Source organism: Brienomyrus brachyistius, chromosome 7 (assembly GCF_023856365.1).
Source record: "Brienomyrus brachyistius isolate T26 chromosome 7, BBRACH_0.4, whole genome shotgun sequence".
Taxonomy (NCBI): domain Eukaryota; kingdom Metazoa; phylum Chordata; class Actinopteri; order Osteoglossiformes; family Mormyridae; genus Brienomyrus; species Brienomyrus brachyistius.
In genome coordinates, this window is record NC_064539.1 from 16,131,761 (window position 1) to 16,146,225 (window position 14,465).

Sequence of the window (14,465 nt, forward strand, 5' to 3'; positions counted from 1 at the left end):
CTTAACGTTCCGATTAATTAATTACAGTTTGTTTGCTGAAATGCCCTTTGAATTAGGAAAGGCCAGTCTGTGCTTAATTTCTCTGCAGGAATTCAGTAGAAGGACAACAGGCACAGTAACTGGAACATGATTGGCCAGTGATGGCACCATAGCTGATCGATTGTCGATGTCATGCCTCCCCCCCCCCCCCCTCCTTTTGCAGGGCACAGTTTCCAAGCTGGGGCCTCTCCCACGGGTCCTTCGCGATGTCAACACAGCTCTGACAAACCCTTCCAGCATCCAGGCATCCCGCCCCTGCGAGCGCGTGGCATCGCCACCGGGGGCAGCATGCAGCATCTCTACTGGTCTGCAGAAGATGGTCATCGACAGCGACTTGTCCGGGTTGGTACAGCAGCACGGCAGCCGTTTGAAACATCTCCCCCAAACAAACCGTGACATCTCTCTTAGGTACAACGAGTCCATGGTTTTCTCTTTTTCGTCTGAGTCGCTTTCTCCAAAGCAGCTTAGAAGCGTACCAGTGGGAATAATGGAATACTATTTCCTGATTGGGGGTGGGGTACTTTCTCAAGACTGGTACAGGAGGGCTTGTCTGTACAGGTTACATGACTGCCAAATGGCACTGTACGGAGGACTTTGCACAATTGTACCTAATGTTTTGTCAACCTTGCAGGGGTTAGTTTCCTTAATCCTTCTTAATGCTGCGTTGTTGGTAAGTTCTGTCTTAACATAGAACTTGGCATAGATGACTTTCGTAATCTCACCCCAGAACACGACTCGCATTACAAATGCACCTCATTGTTATTGTATATATTCATTTATAAGGTGATGCTTCCCAGTGGTCCTTTAAGAGAAATAAAGACAGGCAGGTCCTCTAAAAATGTCTTCATTTGAAACCATCTGTCATTATTTTATCTGGCTGTGTTACACCAGCCCCATGGATTTATAGGGGTGAGGTGTTTGCTCCTTCACTGGTTCCCTTTAATTGGAGACTATTTACAGGGAGGAAAGGGCCAGAGTGATGCACTTGCCGGTGGTCAGTGTTACAAAGAAATAAATCACCGTGTCTGAGTAATAGTTTCAGGACAATAACGGAACACGGAGCCTATTCCCGGGGACGGATTGAGAAGGAGCGGTGCTGGGACGCTGCTGGAATACTAACGCAGCTCGGCTGCTCTCGGAGCAGCGTGTCTTCATTGGGTGCCATGTTTCCCCCAAAAACAGTCACATCTGTCCCTTTGCTCGCTCTTGAGTTATAAAGGAAGCATTTCCCCGGCATCAGAGCCAGCTATTTCTATCGAGATGCGTTTACATTGCGTCAGACAGGAGAAACTATGAAACTATGAACTATGAAAGCATGCCGTTTTCTTGTGTTGTCCTCGATCAGGTTGGTGGACTTCACAAGGCTGCCGTCTCCGACACCGGAGAACAAGGACCTGTTTTTCGTGACGAGGAACTCTGGGGCGCAGCCATCGCCGGCACGAAGCTCCAGCTACTCGGAAGCCAATGAGCCTGACATACAGATGCCCAACGGCAGCAAGAGCCTGTCCATGGTGGACCTGCAGGACAGCCGCAGCCTGGACAGCGGGGCCAACCTTTCTGTGGAGGCTCTCAACGACAGCCAGTTGCCCATCGGCCAGCCAGGCGGCGGGGTGTGGACTGCTCGGACACCCCAGGCCAGCGTGGCCGCCGAGCCCACGATGAGGAGAGGTGTCCAGAGCCCCACCACACCCAACTCTGAGAATTTGCCGGGCCGGACACAACTCTTGGCACCATTGTCATTCCAGAACCCGGTGTACCAGATGGCGGCAGGCCTGCCTGTGTCACCTCGGGGTATCGGGGACTCCGGGTCAGAGTGCCACAGCTCTGTCAGCTCGCACAGCAATAACGAGGACGCCACTGGCAGCAAGCAAGGCTTCCTGAACCATAGCGGGGGCGGGGGCAGCAGTGGCGAGGACTACGCCCGGCGTTCCGGAGAGTTCTCCCGCCGACAGCTGTCCCTGGATCAACCCGCGGTTCCGCGGCAGAACAGTTCTGGACCCCAGCGCCGGATCGATCAGCCGCCACCCCAAGTTGCTAGGGGGCGCACTCCCCCCAACCTGCTCAACACAGCGCCCTACCCTCGGCCCTCTAGTGGCAGCATGATGTCATCATCCCCAGACTGGCCTGGCAGTGGGGCGAGGCTCCGCCAGCAGTCATCGTCCTCCAAGGGGGACAGTCCTGAAACGAAGCAGCACACACAGCACAAGCAGGTGAGAGGCTACAGATTAGGGCAGCCTGTCACCACTGATTTCCCACATTGATTCAGTTTCGATTCACAAGGTCCCCATTCAATTTTATTCAATTCGATATCGATCCGATTAGGGATATTTCAGGTACAATACCAGTTTTGCTTGGATAGGAAACAGATTCTCTGAGAACTTGTGCTGTAATTTGTACAAAGACTACCCTGGTGCATTGTTAAAAATATTAAAATGTGCATTAAGAATTGACCCCAAAGTAACTGCATTAATTAATTTTTTATTTAACATGACCAATAAGTTTCAGATGGGACCTTTTTGCAGATTGCGTATCTGGATGATGTTTCGTTGAATGGTTTTGCAGATTTGTGATACTTCCACAGTATTTCATTTCCATTTTGCATGGTTTTCATATGACTTTGCTTTTGTCCAGCTCTTCACTGTCTTCATATTTCTGAAACCCGAAAGACACGCAGCCACTTGCCTTCAGGCTTGACGGTACCTTCAGTGAAGCAGCTCCTGCCATGTTCTTTTATCTGTTTTTGTTGCCAGATCTCATTGCGCGAGCCTGGCCACGCAAGACTAACTGGGTTAAAGCTGCACACCTCCACGGTAAAAGGCATAGCCCTATATTAAAAAATCGATCACTGGATTTTATTAATCGATATCTGATTATACAAATGAAGATCGAATTGAATCAGAAAAAAATGATTTTTTTTAAAACTCAGCCCTCGTTCAGATATGTCTCTTATCAACATAACAAAACAGATACAGGTAAACATAAACTTAAAAGACGACCTAATAGCAAGCTTAATAGCACAGAAATATGAAGATGCTCATTAAATATTCTGTGTTCTTTACCATGTTCTCTTGCATATATGTGTGTAGCCTGTCTTAGTTATGATCCTCATGAGTCCCATTTATGCAACATTGTATTTTTACAGTTTGCTGTGGTTTTAGTCGATTATGGGATGGTTTGGAAGTTGAACAATGATTCTAAAAAAAAAATTAAAAGTATTGGCAAAATTATAGCAATTTTGATAATAACCTTAATGACTGTCCTGACTGTAGATTGAACGCTTGAGTTGAAGTGCTTTGGGTGAGTTTTCATGGTGAAGGTCTGCAGGTCAGCTGTTATGATCACAGGTGTCGGCACCGATTCCACATACCGCGCGTCTGACATGAGCTCCGGAGCGCGGGATGATTCAGCCACCTGGCCTCACCCGAGGCGTCTGGCTCTGTCCCTGGGCGTATAGTCATGGAAGCCAGAGCATCACACAGCCAAGAATCCCTCACATTCTGCAGAACTAGCCAGCAAAGCAATTACAAGTTAGGAAATGATTGGCAGGCAAAAATGGTGTAATTATTGTTGGTTAGACATGCAGAGCAGTCGCTAATGCAGTCTTTAAATGAAAATGAATGACTGGTGGTTCCAAGGCAGTATCAGTATTCAGCTTAGGGGTCCGCCATTGCGCGAATGTCATTCAGCTATCAGAATTATTCATTCCTACAGTTTATAAGTCAATTTTTTGCCTCCCTATTCATCAGAATGTTTCACTACTGCTATTAAATCTGACACCTGCTAAAACTTGTCATGGGCTTATGAGTACCTCTGAGTACTTTCGTCCTACCAGTTTTGCTTTACCTCCTTTTTGCAAACCCACCTGCGTCTGTTCATGCGCAGTCATTGACATTTTCAGCACGCCTGTGCACCTGTGTCATTCTCAGCATCTTTCAGTGGGTTTCCTCAATGTCTAAATTATTGCAACTTATTAATGTGTTTGGCTTTACCATCTATAAAAGGCACCCCTATTAGAGTAAATAAGACTATTTTATGCCATTTCCTCTGCAAATAAGCCATGAAATGCAACTGGTGTAAGAAGGATGAGTCCTTCACTGCTTCGTCTCCATACTCAGCTGATATGTTAGAGATTTATCTTTCCATTTCTTCATAATAGAACTTCATTTCTTTAAGTAAATCGTTTAGGAGACGGCAGTCTTCTGCATATAATTAGTGTAATTTAATTCTGCTTCTTTAATGTCTCCTGTGTGTGTGTGTATATATATATATATATATATATATATATATAAGTCATTGGCCCTAGGGAATTCCCTCACATGTACAGAGCACATTGTGCAGAAACACATATGAATTTAGATTGGTCGTGATAAATCAGGAATTTCTCTTATGTGGTATTAAATATTTTTTGGGACAGCTGCGGTATGCTGCGGGGAATGCCCTGCCAGCGTGTTGGTACCCATAATCCCTTGCTTCATGTCTGCCTCCCCCTTTTGTTTCCAGTGCCCCACTTCCATGATGCTCCCCCCTCACGCGTTTGCTGTGTTGATCCCCCTTAGGCCCCCTCCCCGGTGAACCCTAATGCCCTGGACCGAACAGCGGCCTGGCTGTTGAATATGAATGCACAGTATTTAGAGCACGAAGGGCTGGAGACGGACCCCAAACACAAGGAAGACCCCCGAAGCAAGGAGGACCTCACCCAGGCCGAGAAGGTACCAGCGCCGCCCCCCCGTCTGCTCAGCCGCTGCCTCTCCCCAGCAACCCCCAAAACAAAGTATTAAAACTCCAAATGCTTTGCAAAAACTTAAATTGCATACGATTGTCTACCCTATTTATTGTAATTTAATGACATTTCAGTTAATTTAAATCTTATTTTAATATTAATGTTGAGCCTTAAATGTGTATTTTTTTATCAGTGTAATTTCTTTTATGTAGCTCTAAGTAGGTTATATAATATAATTTCTCGTTTTTTTTTATTAAGCACGGTATTCATTTGCTTTATTTTATAGCATTTAAGTGCTTCATAGATGGCAAACCATTTGAACTGCTCTGAATGTTGAGTCATCTTCCCCACACACCAGGGATGGGTGAAAATCCATTTGTTTCTTTTCCAAAAGCCTCGGCGAAAGAGCCCAGAACCACACTTACTCTGGTCCCTCACTCATATCTGTCAGAAACGCCTCCAATTACTCCCAGAATTACACACATACGCACACTCAGCTCTCGTGGGCTGAATTTGCAATTCTGGGCTGGGCGCACGGCTCAGACATGCGACGCAGATGCAGGGCTCACCCTGTCACCTCGAACGGTGTCTTGTGACTGTTCTGCCAGGCGAAGCCTGTGGGTGTGCAGTGAGGTGGAGCTGAGTGTAGAGTGTTAATCCACTTCAGCGCCTTGTTACCGTTGGAGATGAAGGGAGGTTATACCTTGCCTAACATATCTAATAGCTTCTTTATGCTGCAGCACATGTCACAGTCAGTATAACATAAGTGTGGTTGGCCTGTCAGCTGCCATCCCTTTGCGATGTACTATTGTAACATTGCTATGAGATGACCTATTGATTCAAGCAAGGAGAATATGGATGGTGGATTTGATAACGTCTGCTCTTAGCCAAGCCAGCTTACGGGGTCCCTGAGTCCTCAGGAACCAAGAGCAACTCATCACTGCCAGAATCCAGTGCTGCTCACCGCACCTCTGTTTGCAAATGGCAGGGGCCTCTGCAGGCCATGTGTACAGTGCGAACCTGGAGGCCCTGCTTCTCCGGGTTTGTTTGCTAAGGAGAATACCCTGGACTTGGGTTTACATGCCATTCGAGTCAAACAGAATAGGGGTGAAATGCTGCCTTTAGCATCTGTTTGACTTCCCTCCTCTAGCACAGTCAGCTGTCTGTGCGGCATCTGCTTCATGCCGCCTGCTGAATTTGAATAACGCTGCTAAAACAAGCAAGGAGTCACACAAAGCCCTTCATCATAAATGAAGGATGAAGCCCTATAAATTTGCCACTGAATTATCTCAGTGTTGTAATTCTTCCTGACAGGCCACTAGGTGTCCAGCTGCACTGTCTCTGTACAGAGTGGATGGAGCTGTCTGTGTTACAGAACATGACTGCTGATTGGCTAGCAATGCTTTACTTCCTGACCAATCAGAATATCTATATGGCACCAGCAGGTAGAGAGTCCTGCTTTGGCCTTGTTGCCATTCACAAGGTGTGGAGTTTGCATGTAATGCATTATAATTATTTTTCATGAATAGTAGCTTGAGTTTGGGGTACTTTGACTTTTTCATTTTTTTTTTTATTTTGTTATATGGTGAAATAAACATAGAACTGAAAGGATTGTACAAATCCTCCGTAAAAATGTAAGTAAATTGCATTTTTCTAAAAAGAAATTTGTTAGTCGATCTTGCCTTAAACCCAGGAGTGAGGAAAAGTCGTTTTTATAAAACAGCTGAATTTTTGAAGATTACTTGAGTGCGGCCATAATGGACATTAAAAGGAGCAGCTGGTGTGCTAGCTAAGGACGCTAACTTGTAATGTGATGATTGCCTGTTAAAGTAACCTGCTGTTTGTTTTGTCCCAGAACATGCTGTTATTCTTTAGCACTATTTAACATAAACTACTCAAGCAGAGTTGTAAGTCACTTTGAATAAAACCGTCAACTAAGCAATACATAATAATAATAACTAATGAAATAGCAGTTAAAATGATGTGGTAAAATTAGCCTAATTTGCCACAGCTACTGAAAACACACAAAGCATTAATGTAGAAACCTAACAAAAAACATTCATCGTCAGGGTTGTGTGAAGGCCTGTGAAACCCCCCTCCCCAACCCAAATCCACAGAGGCGCTTTTTTCTGGCATGGATTGACCCCACTGCTCTCCTGCACCCTCCCAGTACCAGCAGGAGATCGCCATCCTGCAGGAGAAGCTGCGCTTGTCCCTGCAGAAGCTGGAGGAGTACGAGTCACGGCTGAAGGACCAGGACGAACACACCCAGAAGATGCTGATGGAGTACCAGGCCCGGCTGGAGGAGTCTGAGGAGCGGCTACGGCGACAGCAGGAGGACAAGGAGCTGCAGATGAAGGGCATCATTAGCAGGTGGGCCTCTTCGGGTAGATGGGTGAAGGGCATCGTTAGCAGGTGGGCCTCTTCGGGTAGACGGGTGAAGGGCATCGTCAGCAGGTGGGCCTCTTCGGGTAGACGGGTGAAGGGCATCGTCAGCAGGTGGGCCTCTTTCGGGTAGACGGGTGAAGGGCATCGTCAGCAGGTGGGCCTCTTTCGGGTAGACGGGTGAAGGGCATCGTCAGCAGGTGGGCCTATTCGGATAGATGGGTGAAGGGCATCGTCAGCAGGTGGGCCTCTTCGGGTAGATGTGTGAAGGGCATCGTCAGCAGGTGGGCCTATTCGGATAGATGGGTGAAGGGCATCATTAGCAGGTGGGCCTCTTCGGGTAGACGGGTGAAGGGCATCGTCAGCAGGTGGGCCTCTTCGGGTAGACGGGTGAAGGGCATCGTCAGCAGGTGGGCCTCTTCGAAGAAATTACTCTTCCTTTTTCACATGAAATTCCTATCAGAAAAGATGATCTAATCTCTTAGAGCAAAGTGGAGCCAATCACGTGGAGCGTGGCTTTTATGTTTATGGGGGGGGGGGGTTCATATTTTATTGTCTTTACTGTTAATAAATCAACAAGTATTAGCCGCATTTGAGTGTGGATGAGTAATACTGGGATAAAGAAGCTCCCGTGCTAAAGGTCTGGCTTTTGTGGATCTTATATGTGCAACAGAGAGGGAAAGACTGGCACCTTTAAGGCCAGGAGCAGGGTGCTGATGTGGAGGGCAGCTTGACCGCCTTGCTAAGCTAGGGGTACACACCAACACCCAAGACCTCTCTGCTGCAGGTTAATGTCCGTTGAGGAGGAGCTGAAGAAAGATCATTCAGACATGCAGGCTGTGGTGGACTCCAAGCAAAAGATAATAGAAGCTCAGGTGAGTGACATTTCAAGAAGTTTTCTTTTAGTGGCAACCAATAACCTTTAAATTATATGAACTAATAAATAGTTCTGTAGAGTTAATGAAATTAATAAAAGTTTAATTTTTAAAACCAAGCCAAACACTTGTAGGTCAATACAAAAGAGTTAAAAGCTGTGAAATGGCACCACCTGGTGGCACAAAAAAAACCAATAAACCTGTTATTGGAGTTGACTGTATATATATATTCATTGTTGTTGAAAACTCAGAAGAGTCCACAAGGCAGCAGTATTCAGTGCCTTTCCAAGGCAGCTGGTGCCCAGGGATTTCCCTGAGAAGCCTCACGCAGTGCTGGCCAGCCCATTAGGGCACACTACATCTGAGGAGGTCTGGACCTGGCCAGCCCATTAGGGCACACTGCATCTGAGGAGGTCTGGACCTGGCCAGCCCATTAGGGCACACTGCATCTGAGGAGGTCTGGACCTGGCCAGCCCATTAGGGCACACTACATCTGAGGAGGTCTGGACCTGGCCAGCCCATTAGGGCACACTGCATCTGAGGAGGTCTGGACCTGGCCAGCCCATTAGGGCACACTACATTTGAGGCGACCTGGACCTGGCCAGCCTGCTTCACTGTGTCCCAGGCACTGCACAGTGGCACTGAGACTTGCCTGGGGCCCTACAGGGGTGTCTCTATTTGCCAGATAATTATATATATATATATATATATATATATATATATATATATATATATATATATATATATATATATATATTGCAGATACTCTTTATATCTTAGAATTCCCTGCCAGTTTTCTATGTTTAGAGTTTTTCTCTTGTTTAAAATTCGGTTCTGCTTACTCTAGTCTGCCCTGCAGTCAGGCTTCAGTGGTTCTGCACATCTCTCAGACCTTCTCCACTGTCACATTTAGCATCTCCCTAGTTTCTGACCTTATTCTAGGTAACCTACTTTGTTCACAGTTTAAACTTCACGGTGGGGTGTAAATACCACGATCAAGCCAAAAGACAAGGCTCACATCCATGTTATTATGATACCGCCATGCCTGTTTGCAATCTAGTGCCATATAATTCTGAGGTACAATTCTCAGTTACTCTTTATACACAAACAAATCTGCTGACTAATGACAGCAGAAGGGATGGGCATTGTGGGCGTAACGAGTCCTCCTCCGGAAAACGCAAAGCAGTCGTCTGAACCTCAGTCCACAACAAGGCACTGGACAGCATAATTAGAATCCGAGCCCCTAAGCTTCCCTCAGGCAGATGAGTGTGTGTAATACTGTCATAACTGATGTCAGCGACCTGAAAGCCAGAGCAGGTCTCGGCCCTTCAGAAATGACAGGAGGGAGGGAGTCTTCGCAGTCATGACCACATCCTGCCTGACCCAGGCTGCTTTGTCTCTTCTGGACGGTGGCACAGGAGAAGCGCATCGCCTCCCTGGATGCGGCCAACGCGCGGCTGATGAGCGCCCTGACGCAGCTGAAGGAGCGATACACCATGCAGACGCGCAACGGCATCTCCCCCACCAACCCCACCAAGCTGCAAATCACCGAGAACGGAGAGTTCCGCAACAGCAGCAATTGCTAGCGTGCAGGCGGAGCTTCGGCAGGGGGCAGGGTCTTCTCAAACTGGGGCAAAGAGGCAGGCAGAGCAGTGTGTGAGAAGACACCTGCTGTCAAATGGGATGGATGGCAAATGGATGAAAAAACGGTCGGGCAGGGGGACAGATATGTAATGAGGAACAAGCGTGTTGATAAACTATTAGTGCCATTAGCTGGCAGGGCCAGAGAGTCCATTAACTTTCTATTTAAGTACTAAAATATAATGCTCCATTTCTGGACTCCTGTGACACAATCTGTCATTTGTCACTGCGCCTGAGGGTGGGCAGACTGCAAGTGGACTAACAAGCAATCTGGCATCAACAAGCTCCAATAATAGTGAGTGTCTGAGGTAGCAGGAAACTTACCGCAATTTTCCACAATAAAATTTGCCCAGGAGAACTCTGGCCAGAAAAAAAAACGCAGATTACATGCTTTTAAATGTTATATATATTTTTTTTTCTTTCTCTAATTAGGTGGGTACACCTCAGATTGGGGTAGGCTTTTGTGAACATAAAGACAGAAATCAGGATCACCCTAAACGGCAGTCTTGATTTACAGAATGAGAGCTGGTTATGCTATTATGTTTTGTGCTACTTCGGATAATGCCCACACACCACATGCTATACATCACCTGAGACTGACAGCACTTTCCAAATATCATGTTATTTTTTTTTTGTACGTCGTCGTCTTTTTCCAACTGGCGCAGCACAATGTGCAGAACATCACATAGCGCGGCAAAATGCGCAGAACACAACGCCCTACAAGACGTGTCATATGACGCAGGAAAATGCGCAGAACACAACGCCCTACAAGACGTGTCATATGACGCAGGAAAATGCGCAGAACACAACGCCCTACAAGACGTGTCATATGATGCAGCAAAATATGCAGAACACGATGCCCTACAAGACATGTCATATGATGCAGCAAAATGCGCAGAACATGATGCCGCACATGACGCAGCAAAATGCGCAGAACGATACCCTACAAAACGCAAAAGATGACGTGCCATATGACGCGTCACCTGATGCTGCGTCACATGACGTGTCATATGACGCAGCCAAATGCGCAGAACATGACGCCGTACAAGCCGCAAAACATGATGCGTCACATGACACGTCACCTGATGCGTCACATGACACGTCACCTGATGCGTCACATGACGCATCATATGACGCAGCCAAATGCGCAGAACACCCTACAAGCCGCAAAACATGATGCGTCACATGACACGTCACCTGATGCGTCACATGGCACGTCACCTGATGCGTCACATGGCACATCATATGACGCAGCCAAATGCGCAGAACAACACCCTACAAGATGCAGAACATTACGCCGCACATGACGCCGCACATGACGCAGCACATGACACAGTGGTGATCCAGCCTGTAAAACTGGATGCCATTTACCTCATTCAGGTTGCCAGTTTTTATGCTTCTCTGCACTAGAATAAAAATCCTGATAGAACACTGCAGTACTTCGTATAAAATGAATGAAAACAAGAAAGAGACTTGGGGGGGCAGCAACGTGGATGATGACGTCACCGTACATTAATGTTTCATTAGATCACAATTAGGCATTAGGGACTGAGCTGAAAGTGAGCAAGAGGGATGTCTGAACGAACGATAGCTAAGAAAGGGTTACATGTGAGACATTAGTGGGCCATTTAGAGAGCAGCTTGATGTGCTATTCTGTACGTATAAAAGCCTTAACTTTGGGAAAACAGTTCAAAATGATTTGGTGCCCTTATGGAATCATTATACAGAATAAATTCATTGTTTACAAATGGCAATATAAAGATGCTCTTATATTCAAAGATATATACAGTGAATTACTTATCAAAGAGGAAAGTATTTAAGATAAATATTGCAACTGTAAAAATACATTTTTCTATTTAATGTTGAAATTAAAAAAATTAATTAAAAAAAAACACCGGTTTCTTTCCAGTACTTAGAGATGCAAAAACACAATTTTGGGATATATTTTAGGTTTACATTCCACTTATGTATTTAGTTAAATACTAGTAAAATACTAGTATTAAAGCAGGACTAACAGCGCCATCCATGCTTTACAAAATTTGATTTGTATGCAATAAGTTACCACGTCTGCTTGTAGATAGTCACTTACGGGCACTTTGTAAGTCCAGTTTGCATGCAAATGCTTCAAAGACCATAGATCTAGGTACCACTTCATTTGGAATTTGGAACAAAGCTGAGCATTTAGAATCCCATTAACTATGGGATACTGTGTGTACTTGGACAATTAAATCAAACATTGGGATATCATATCAGTTTTATTTGATGCTCCGTATTTTTACGTAATGGTCTACAAAGATTTTAAAAAAAAAAAAAAAAAAACACGTGATAAGGTTTGCCACACCAACAAAACATTCAATATTTCTATCAAATATTTTGTCATAATAGCTTTAATGAAATATGCATCAACAGTCATATATATTCAATATGTGATACATAACATTTCAATCTAAAGAAAAAAAATGATGTATATGCAAATATTAAATTCTCTCCAATTTAAATGTAAGGTTATCTTTGTATTACATGGATTTTATTTCCCCATAACAAGGTGCCCATTGAACACCCCAGAGCACAGTGGGCTTAGAAATCACACTGGCTGTCAGTAAAATGGGGCAGGGACAGATGATGTCATGCAGTCACATTTTAGGTCTTTCATCCACAGTAAACCACGTTTCTGTCCAGTGAATGCCACTTTTTGCATAGGGTTGCCTCATAGCTAAAATAAATATTTACGTGTAAACATACTTGTACACTGTACCGGTAATGTACTGTAGTCACATTATTGTTTGAGCAGTGACAGGCAGAAACACAGGAAAAAGGCAGAACTTTTGCCAATACTGAACATGTCAATGCTTTCTATTTAAGTTTGAGTGGTGATGCTGCTCAAGCGCTTTATTTAGCATTTTTATTTTGCAGTTGCACCAGTACGAACTGCTCTGTACATTTTTGTATTTTATTTCCTACTTGTTAAATACATTTTTTCTGCATGTGTCATGCTCAGTGCTGCAGAAAGTAGCACAAATGGTTTGTTGTTAAGTTGCCAATAAGGAAGAAATTGTTTCTGCGCTATTTTTTTATTATTATTATTATTATTATTTTGCTGCATACTTAATTATAAAGGTGGGTGTATTTAGGAGCAGTTTGCTTCACTTCTGTAAATAAAATGTTCACAATATTTTTACCTAATGTTATAAGAGAATCTTTTCTTTTTTGTAAATGGTCCCTGTGATTAATTCTACTGTATTGATATCACAAGAACATTGTAAATAGTCCGGTGCTGCTTCTTTAGACGGTTACAGCTTAATCGTATTGCTGTTTAAGTCATTTTTCAAAATTTCTTTTTCAAAGGAAAACACTGACCCTTCTTACAAAAATAGTCTCAAAAGTGGTTTAAGTGTACGGTGATTGGCAGGTATGTTTGGAGGGGGTTTGAAAGTGACAGAATAGCCCTTTATGGTAAGCCATTCCTCTCTCCATATGCCACGAAGGCACTGCAGGGATATATAAGCACAAGGTGTACCGTTGGTTTTTCGCAAACCTCCACCTCCATGTCCCTTTGCATCACTTTTTCCCATTAGCAAGGGGAACCAGGGAAAGCAGCCCCCCACCCCCGAAGCTGAGCGCAAATGGCACCTTGCTTGCCTCTGACTGGCAGTGCAGGATAACGGGGCCCCCGTCAGAGTTTTGCTTTGAAGAAGAGAATGCAGTTTATGAAAAGTAACAACTGAGACCACTAATGTAACAGGAATCACTACTGTGTTGACTTCTGTGGTTCTGTCCTCTTGCTGTGTGTGAGTGTGCGTGCATTTCTGCGTGCATGCATACGTGCGTGTGTGCGTGTGCAGATAAATTCACCTACAAACCTTTTCTGATTCACTGGATGTAAAGCCTACCACACAGGGCTGATTCACTAATTACATTCAGTATGTTGAAGCAATTCCTTCCTTGGTTTTATTGAGACATTGACACAGTAGAACAATCAAGGGCAATCAAAGGATTGAATGAGATGTGAGAAATATGCAGGTATGAGAAAGGTTTTATTTTCTGGTCATATTTTCACAGGAGGTCTTGTTCATTCCTTGTAATGCATCCAGAGTGTCTGTCTCTCTCTCTATGGGTATCCATTTATAAGCAATGCAAATCGAATTATTTAAAAATCCAGTGATTCACGAACTTATACTGCGTATATATAATCCTATCTATAGCAAATATACTGTCTTTCACCTCATGTTCTGCCTGCATTTCTGTGGCATTGGAGTAACAGGGAGTGGGACGCGTTATCCTTCAATATCGAGGGGGGGGGGGGGGGGGGTTTAAGCCTATGGGACATCTGTATGCTCCCTCCCTCTTTCTCTGGCCTCCTGTGTAAAAAAAAGGTCTCTTTGAGGAAGCTGTTGTATGTTTTTTAATCTCTTCTAGAAAACACTTTTGTAAGTATGTTAAAAGTAAAGTATTTGGGCTTCAGTTGACGAAAACAATAATGTACAGAGAATTGTTTGTGTTTAAGAAAACGTGGCTGTGCAATTTATGTACATTTGCAACTAGAATTATTAAAGTTTTATTTAGCTATTTTAAATGTCAGTATGCCACTGTAATTTCTTGACTTTGTTGGTGCTTTCCAATGATGGTGAAAGATCAGCGCACATTTTTCAAACGCATATTAGTCATTTTTAAAAAATGGACGAGTAGTTTTTGGTTAACTTTACAGGTATATAATTTTAATGTCTTACACAGAATTATCCACCCTACACCTACTGATCGTTTGCCTTTTGCTTTTAAATAATTTGCTTTTTAAATATATTAAATAA

At 44.3% G+C, this 14,465-nt stretch overlaps 1 protein-coding gene across 3 annotated transcripts in view; it reads left to right on the top strand.

Annotated features, from left to right (window-relative positions):
• Positions 1-13,388, top strand: part of LOC125746828 (disabled homolog 2-interacting protein-like) — a 195,749-nt gene extending 182,361 nt beyond the window's left edge. For 2 of the 3 annotated variants that reach the window (XM_049021352.1, XM_049021353.1), the window contains 6 exons: positions 203-381; positions 1,385-2,249; positions 4,596-4,748; positions 6,930-7,132; positions 7,932-8,019; positions 9,438-13,388. In XM_049021352.1, the coding sequence (XP_048877309.1) occupies positions 203-381; positions 1,385-2,249; positions 4,596-4,748; positions 6,930-7,132; positions 7,932-8,019; positions 9,438-9,605 (1,656 nt within the window). In that variant the 3' untranslated portion in view covers positions 9,606-13,388. Of the gene's footprint in view, positions 1-202; positions 382-1,384; positions 2,250-2,789; positions 2,850-4,595; positions 4,749-6,929; positions 7,133-7,931; positions 8,020-9,437 lie in introns of all 3 variants that reach the window. The other variant, XM_049021351.1, reaches the window with a different exon arrangement.
• Positions 13,389-14,465: the final 1,077 nt, after the last annotated feature.